Genomic DNA, 8,903 nt, shown 5'->3' on the forward strand with positions numbered 1-8,903 from the left:
CCCTAACTTGAGACTCCTCATGGCTCTGCTTGAACTTGGCCCCTCAAGTTCTGTTTGTTCTGTCCTTACCGCTTATTCAGCCTTAGACTTTGCCCTTTGCTTTCTGTGCACCAGATACACTGATTGTGTTATTTCAGTGTGACCAGATTCCAACTCTAGGACCTTTGCTGCTGTTCTCTTGCTAGGACAGCCCAATGCCTCTTTTCTTGCCCCACTTGTGCACCCCACCATTATACCCCAACTCTAGCTACACTTCTGCAGAAAAACTGCTGATTACCTAGAGCTGATCTCGTGACATGTTCTAATGGCACTCCATCCCTCAGTCCTTGACCCAAGTAAAATGTTCTGCCCCTCTTGCCAGTACTATCAGTTGTAACAGGCAGCAACTTTGTTACTTAGGATTTACTTTACATTTGAAAAAAAGAATGAATGAATGAATTTTTTTAATCTGTAAAATTACATGTGGACAATCTTCAATTGCATAGTTAATACATTGGTTAATTTTGAAGCTGTGTGAGGACAAGTTTAGTCTGCATGATTTTTTTCTGCAATGCTAATACTACTTATGAGGGATGTAGTGTTTATAGGCTGTATTTACAACCAATTCAGATTCTCTGAGCCAAGTAAGCTGTAGATAAAATGACAGAAATCGTAAATAAGTTTGTTTAATTCTATTTTGCATGAACCCTAAACAAAACTCTTGGTGTTTAGATCTGGTTAACAATATCCAGTGCTCTGTTGTTGAATTTGCCACCTGCATGACCCATTCTCGCTGAGGTCACATGTGATTATGTGATCCAGGTCTGGAAGGCAGGATACAAGTTTCTCTTTTGTTTTAAGCCCATAATTTTCTGTGAAATGTATTCTCTCTAAACTTACTCTTTTGTTGTGAAATTTACCCTTTATTTGGCCTGGTTCTAATCACACCAAAATCAGTACCAAGCCTGTTTCTACCTCTTATTTTTAAAGTTTGTGTGTAAATCTGTAAATACTAAAGTAAATCACTAAATATTTCTGAGTCTAGCACATTTGCAAAAGAATTCTTCTTTTGGGTAGGTCATAGATTTGTAAAGAATGTTAGATGGGATAATGAATTTAAATTTTTTGCAATTTGTATGTTATATAACTAACATGAGTTATATTTATGTGTTATATTTTTATAGTATATTTTTAAGTGCCAACAATTAGTACAGTTATTAGTATAATATTAACAGTAATTGTTAATATAATTAGTTACAGGTTTAATACTGTGGAGAGACTTATATTCCTTTAACTATTCCACATTCTTTTAGACAGATGCTTTTCTTGGTATACTCCAACAGTGTCATGATGTCTAAAATGAAGACAACTGACCGTTTTCTTTGGTTTTCGTAAGGGCGGTCACTGTTGGCTAGTTGCCTACAGGTTGTGTTACTCACCCCACTTTCTGTTCCTTAGGTTACTGGAGTTGGCTATAATCCATTTGGGGAAGTGATGGTTGATGGTGATGTTGTTCATGGATTCTATAACCCAGCTGTTAGCAGAATCGTTGAGGTAAATTTATTTTCTATGAAGGTGACTTCATAATGACCTAGAGCACAGCGACAGGTTCACACGTTATGTTTCCTTCTCGTAGGCGGGCTGTGTATGCAATGATGCTGTCATTCGAAATAACACTCTGATGGGGAAACCAACGGAAGGGGCCTTGATTGCTCTTGCAATGAAGGTGGGTGCCTGATAATTTGACATATGAAACTCCAGTATAAGAATGTTTCATGTTACTGGTTTTTAGGTATAGAGTGAAGAAGACTCAATAGTATTCATTTTTTTGCTACCTTTTGGAAGCCAGTTTTATTTTCCCTGGGAATACAGAGCATATAGAACTTTATCAGTATCACTTTATTCCTTGTATGCAAGATACAAACTAATGACCAGTGATGATTTTCTTATGGAATTTCTTACTGTCTTCCATAATAATTTGTTCTGTGTGAAAGGCTTTGTAAAAGTATATAATTGCTGGTAAATACTCTCCACTGAGTACATTGTATTTCCAAGTGAAGATAGTAATCATGAAAAATATTCTTTTTCCAATTTTCTTCCCGTTCTACCCATTATCAATTCCTTAAAATGAGTGAAGAGAATTTGTTTTGGGGACAGAGGCTACCGTCCTGTGGCCCTTTCATCTGTCTCTTCCTAAGTCTGACATTGATTTAAGTAAGAAGCCTAGATGTCCAGCCTGACAATTCCATAACAAATGAAAGCACCTGCTTTTAAGATGTATTCTTAGGAAACTTTGAAACCCACCCGTGTCAAGCTCCTTTAAGTGCAGTTGTCTGAAGTGAGGCCCAATGTAGGAATACAGACTATTATAATATGTTGAAGTTAGTAACATAAAGTCGGTATTTTTGGAAATGTTTCCTTAACAGGAATTTCTTTACTATTAGTCCTTTTACTAAAATAGCATAGTGTAGCTTTTTAAAAAGATACTCAAATGTGGAATTTGTGAGCAAGTATTTACTGTGTCATACTTTTACTCTTTGAGACATAGTTTGAGGCCACCTCCCTACCTCACTTTTGGAAAAGGAGTTACATGACGTGCTTAAAACAAAAACTAGGCACGTCAAGGCAACAGACGGTCAAGTCCTGAACGTTGAACCACAAGTAAGAACAGTAAAGATTCAGGCTTGGGATCTGGACTTTGCAGGGAAAAGGGGCTTAGATATGATGTACGGTTGGGAGACAGCTACAGTAAAAACATAGAGGAGTAATTAAGCCTAGGGGGATTGTGGTTTGCAGATTGGTTAGTATGGATGAAATAAAAGGTGTTTGAATAGTCAGGAAAATGTAAACAGACTGTATTGTGGATTTCTGGAGAATCTTTAGAAGTCAGGAAGAGGAGTTGAACATGTTTTAATATACAACAAAAACTCTAAACTTAGATTTTGAGTAGGTTGATAGCTTTAGAATATTATGGAGGAAAATGCACAGGGTGCTGGGTGAACAGTGGGTGACATTAGGAGTAGAACGTCGTGTGTGACGTAGGGTGGCAGCAATGGGCAAGATGTATTTAAATCCTGTAAGTAAAGGACTGAATCTGAAACTTGTATTGATTGTAACAGTACATGATCAGTATTTTTTGGTACCTTTATTTGTGCCCTACTTCTTTCAGGATTTGAGCCCATACAAACTTCAATGTAGGCAATATTGACTATTTGATAGCATGCTTTAGAATATATCTGTAAACCCAGGCTTTCTATGTTGAACATGGATGCAGCTGTGCATAGGAATATGGTCTAGGTCTGATGATCTATAATATAGATTTCATTATTACTTGAAAAATAATCCAGTTATCTCTTGCTTACCTAGCTGTGAGTTGTGACTCTTGTTCTTTGTTAAAGAGAAAAATGGTCATGTTAGTAAGAATTAACTCTCTTTTTGTGCTGTATAGATGGGTCTTGATGGACTTCAACAGGACTATATCAGAAAAGCTGAATATCCTTTTAGTTCTGAGCAAAAGTGGATGGCTGTTAAGTGTGTACACCGAACACAGCAGGTATCCTTCTGTTACACCTTTTTTAAGCTAGATGACTGTTTTTCATTTACTGTCTAGATTGAAACAGTCATTAAATCACAACGACCTATTGTTTTAAAATGTGTATAATTTATTATATGCTTTTCCCTTGTTAATCTTATGTTTACCTTGAATTCGTGTATGTATTTATCTGATTCTGTTATATCAACAAACAAATGAATTAGCGCCTGGTCTCAGTTTCCAGGAACTTTTGTCATCATGTTATCTCAATGACTTTTTTGTTTTTGATCATAGTTTATTATAGGTTTCTACTGGCTGTTGTTGATCTGTATCCATGGTTGTCTTCAGAACAAAGACACATCATTTTGTGGAAAAGTAGTTACAAATATGTATAAGATTTGTTAATTGATAAGGCTTACAAGCTGGTAATATGACTTGATATGTTAAGCCTCTACCTTATTTCTTGGTATTTTAGATTTTCACACAGTTGATGCAGTTCGAGTTCTCACTTATCTCCAGTGTATAGCTATGTACATACTACATACTATATACTATATATACTACTCCGTTGCTATAACCAGTTGGATGCTTAACCATAATTTGCCCTTAAAAATACTTATTTTTACATTTCCTTTGATAGGAACTGATAGTTGATTATGTGCTTTCACCTGTGAGCACACATTTTGAAGCCAGTTAAATTTTTATAGACAAGAAAGAGTGAGAGGGTTCCCCTACCCTTACTAAGTAGGAAACCATTGGTTTTAAAAGAAAGGAAAAGTTGGTCAACAGTGAGCTTGAGAGTACAAGTATGCCAGGAATCTGGTCAGAAAGGGAGAAAAGATTCTGTGAGAGCTTGAAAGTAAGGGAAGGGAAGAATAGGAAATAAAGCTATAAAAATAAGATGTCTGTTAGTTTAAGCCTTGTAAATAAAGCTTTAAAAAAATCACATTTAATGGTAGATAATTTTCAACTGATCCCCCTAGATTACATAGTGATATAGCAAGAATATACCCATGAGTTTATTTGGAAGATCTATTTCTGTATGCTTCACATGCCATCACATTGTACTTCAGAGTAATGTGACTCAAGTAAAGTTTAAAGATTTGAATTTTTAGCACTTTTGAATCTTAGCAAAGTTGTATGTTGGAAGTTTGAATCTTCTTTCTTGCGAGGTTGTGAGAGAGGGAATGGCAGGATATGTAAGCAAGAATTTGCATGTTTGTTCTTCCCAGCAAACAGAAACAAAAAACCCTGTTGAGGTAACAAAATCTAAAACTACTTATGTGAGATGTGAATAGCTTGGCACAGACAGGTTAGACTTACTAACTTGGAAAAAACCCCAGTGTCTTTCAAGGACTTTCGTTTTAATAGGACAATATGCATTGAGGTTTAGTCGCTCCAGAACCTGCTAAAATGACAACCAACAAGTACACATAAATTGAAAAGAAGAGAAAGTGTGGGGAAGATACAGGGTGCCAGAGATCTTTGCAGGAGGAGCTCAGGCATAAGGCCCTCGGCATAGGGTCAGGTGAAATTCTTGCCCAAGTGCCTTTTCTTTTTCTTGAGGCCAAATAACTAGCTCTTTAACCCTGTAGAATACTACTGGAACTCTGATCTTGGGGGCAGGAATGGAGGGCAGAATTAAGGTTTAAGACTGAAAAGAGAGTGATTAAGGGAAAGTCATTTTCCTAATAAGTAAGCCTCTATAGGCTCTAAATGCTGGTCAGGATACTGTAGGGAAATCTCTCCCTAGCCTTGTTCTATAGGTCAGGTTGAAGGATTTTGGGAGGAGCTAACTGGTTGCAGGGAGAGTCTGTTGGTAGAGTATTCCTAACTAAGCTCTCCTCATTGGAAGAGCGTACCTACTCCAGGCTCCATCTCCTGCCCCTGCAGGAAGGGCCACCAGCCTGCAGACTCTGCCAGTGCTTCTAGACCTTTATTTGCTTCACTCTTGACTGACAGTCAGGGATTGCTAGATATTTGAGAAGAGTCTTCAGTATGAAAGACCAAGTCAACAGGAAGGCATCTTCGAAAAAAAAAGGTAATGCTGGATGCTAAAGAAAATTTCCAGACCATAAAAAATTACAGCAAAAATAGATTGTTTTTCAAATAAACTCAAGGAATCTGTAAGGAAGTAGAAAAGTTAAAAGAGTGGAAAACATAAAAGATCATGTATAAAACTCAGAAAATAAGCAAGAGATACAGCATCCACCTCATAGTGGCTATAAGCAGAGAGAACTGAAGTTCTCTTTGGGGAATTTTTTTCAAATACACAAGGATGGTTTCCAGAGGAAGGACATCAGCTTTTAGAATAAAATTGCCCACCAGCTGCTCAGTACAATGAGTGTGTTAAAAATGGGTAACTGGGGTGAAGCTACAAAAACAAGACCCATAATCAAGAAACTTGAGTACATTTAGGGGAGAATTCTAAAAGCTTCCAGAGGTTTTGGGACAGGAGAGAGGGAGGATGAGGACAAGATTATGTCCAAAGGTTTAGGAAGTAAAGTAGCTTCTTTAGACCTCCCAAATACAACATTGTACACAGGAAGCTGGAAGATAATGAGCAAAGCCTTCGGATTGAAAGGAATTTGTTCCCTGTTTAATCTATAAAAATTAGAGATAGCATAAAAATTGTTAAAGTGTAATAAGTCTCCAAAATGTATTCCAAGTCTCAAAATGTATATCGCATGTAGCTTTTCTTAGCTAGACACTGGTGAATCTGTTCTTGTTAAGTGAAAGAATAAACTAAGGGAGAGTTAGAATCTGATGAGCCTTGCCCCAGGAATGGGGTGAAAAGAACCCCCAGGATGAAGAAGAAAGGAAGTTCCTGAACACCTGTGTGCAGCAGGCCTAGAAGTCAGCCCACATCTGCCTAGAAAAGGGCAGAGCAAGGCTTGTGGCGGGAGGCCGCCAGCAGTGACAGGATGCTGGCTGGCGTGCTCATCGGGTCCTGTGGCTGGCCTTGTTGATCCTGCTTGGGCGAGTTCAGAATAGTTAGTGATAGGTAACAGAAAGTAAGGAAATAGGGACTACTACTAACTCTACAGAAGATAAAACTTGAATAGGAAAATAAATGTTTATACAGGCCATGGAAACATCATCATGATTTCCTGCTCCCCACCCCCAAAATGTGCTCACTTGTTACTTGGGAGCTGGGCAGATGGCATTGTCCTCTCCGTGAGCACATGCTGTCATAGCAGGGTGCAGGAATAGCAGATTATTCACTGTCCCTCCATTTTCACTGGGAACTGCTGCCATTCCTGCCTGAGTGGGAGAGGGGCAGGGAAATCAGTCCTGGTCTTTGCACATGGGCTCCTCTGGGGTGCACATGGGCTCCTCTAAGGTCTGCTGCTGCACCCAGTAGTGAGACCCATTAAGGGAATGAGCAGGTTACATTGTATTATGTTGGACTGGGGAGGGAGGGGTGAAATGGGCAGTTGGCAGTCACCAAACCAGCACCTGTCAGACAGTGTAACGTGGATAAGTGAAAATGTCCCAGTGGAAGTTTATTTAAAAACATGAGGGTAGAGGGCCCTCCCTGGTGGCGCAGCAGGTTAAGCACAGCACTAAGAAGCTTAAGCCACTTCCGCATGAATTCGATTCCCTCCTGCCCCGGAGGAGATCCACATGGTGCGGCAGACCTCTCCTGACCTGCTCGCTGCTCCCCTCAGCAGTGTACTGCGTCCATCTGCCTGTTCTGCTCCCCTTTCTGTCTAGTGAATCCTCTCACCCTCCGCATCTCTGGCCTGTACCCCAGTTCTATATGAATAAATCTATAAAAAAAAAATGGGGAAAGACACCAAGGAAAACAACTGTAAGAGTTAAAGTTGGTTTGCTTTTATGGAGTAGGACTAGGGGTAAGAAGATTTGGTCAGCGGATTGCGATTTTTCATTGTACATTTTGTATATACTTTTGAATGACTTTGCTAGGATGAGAAATAAAAGGGAAAGTGATAAATATCCATAATTACAGGGTGGTTGTGAGAATTAACTGGCAGACTCACACACAGCCTGAACCATTCCTGGGGGCTGGTGTTAGATCGCCTCTCTGCTATGTTGTGAGCGTACTCCTGGATCTCAGAGGGCCTGGCCCAGGGTCACATAGCACTGTTTTCACCAGATGGGGTGGGAGTAGAGGCCATTTTCTATATAGAGTTGAGAAAGCTCCACGCAGAAAACTAACAGTCATCAGAGTTCAAGTGCCATTCAAAGCCTTAGGCTTGGGGATCCCTCCTGGGCTCGTCGGAAATGTATGCCGCTTGTTTCTGAACTTCAGTAGCAGTACAAGTAACCAGAATCTATTTGCTGGTTTTCTTCTTAGGACAGACCAGAGATCTGTTTTATGAAGGGTGCTTATGAGCAGGTGATTAAGTATTGCACCACATACCAAAGTACAGGGCAGACCCTGGCCCTCACCCAGCAGCAGAGAGATCTGTACCAGCAAGAGAAGGCACGAATGGGCTCAGCAGGACTCAGAGGTAAGGCCGTTCGGCGTAGGGTGGGGAAGAAATGCTGTTGTTTCCTTGCGCATGAATTCACGCTGCACACCTGAGCAGTCTGACTGTTCCCAGCCTTGCAGAACTCTGCCAGTATGTTTCAGTGGAGTAATTGACCTCCCAAACATCAGAAGTTGGGAAATTAATAAATGCAACATTTCCCAGCTTACAAACTTGCAGTGGTTTCTAACTAGGCAAGACGTACTTTAGTTCAGGTAAGTCTTGTGAGAGGCAGGTGAATTTCCTTATTTCACCATTTCAGTTATTTTCCTTGTTAGTAAAAGTAAAGTCTTCCTCAGTTTTGGGGTCTTCAGCCCCTGCTTTGTCCTTTAAGCTGAAATGATGGCGACTTGAGCCTCCTTCTCGTTCCCTCCCTGCCGTTGACCAGAGAGGTGGTAAGTCTAAGCAGTCTGGTCACAGACTCAGGTGGTCTTGCTCGAGGAGGTGTTGTCTTCCTTAATGTTATTATTTTAGGGAAATGGAAGTTAAGCAGTATAATTCCTGGGAGAGAGGAAGCAAATTACATTAAAATAGTCACTCAGCGTGTTGACTGAGGCAAGTGCTTTGTCTGAGTAGATTTTTAGGACTTCTGCTCTTATAAATAACTAGGTTTGGAAAGGTGTTCCCGTGACTCTAAGAGCAGAGTTTTGTGATTATTAGTAATTCACAGCAAGAGGACTTAAGAGTTGGCTCGAATTTAGAGGCCCCTGAGAAGTCTTAACGGTCTCATATGTCCTGGTATGTGCCTTGTTTTCCTTGACGTTTGGAACAGGTTTCACATTCTTATATTTTGCCTGACTGTCCTGTGAAGGGCTGTGACATTTGTGTGCAGGGAGTTTGGTGTTGAGACCTTGTGAAGCACTCCAGAGTTGGGCAAAGGAGAAATCTTTGTTTCC

General features: G+C 40.0%; 1 protein-coding gene across 1 annotated transcript in view; it reads left to right on the forward strand.

The window, feature by feature from the left end:
• Positions 1 to 8,903, forward strand: part of ATP2C1 (ATPase, Ca++ transporting, type 2C, member 1) — a 105,521-nt gene that overhangs the window by 78,334 nt on the left and 18,284 nt on the right. Inside the window, exons 14-17 of the mRNA XM_012732077.1 lie at positions 1,438 to 1,533; positions 1,616 to 1,705; positions 3,428 to 3,532; positions 7,833 to 7,989. Coding sequence (XP_012587531.1) covers positions 1,438 to 1,533; positions 1,616 to 1,705; positions 3,428 to 3,532; positions 7,833 to 7,989 — 448 coding nt within the window. The remainder of the gene's footprint in view (positions 1 to 1,437; positions 1,534 to 1,615; positions 1,706 to 3,427; positions 3,533 to 7,832; positions 7,990 to 8,903) is intronic.

This window comes from Condylura cristata, unplaced genomic scaffold (assembly GCF_000260355.1).
Source record: "Condylura cristata isolate star-nosed mole 26May11 unplaced genomic scaffold, ConCri1.0 scaffold00033, whole genome shotgun sequence".
In the NCBI taxonomy this organism is placed as follows: Eukaryota; Metazoa; Chordata; class Mammalia; order Eulipotyphla; family Talpidae; genus Condylura; species Condylura cristata.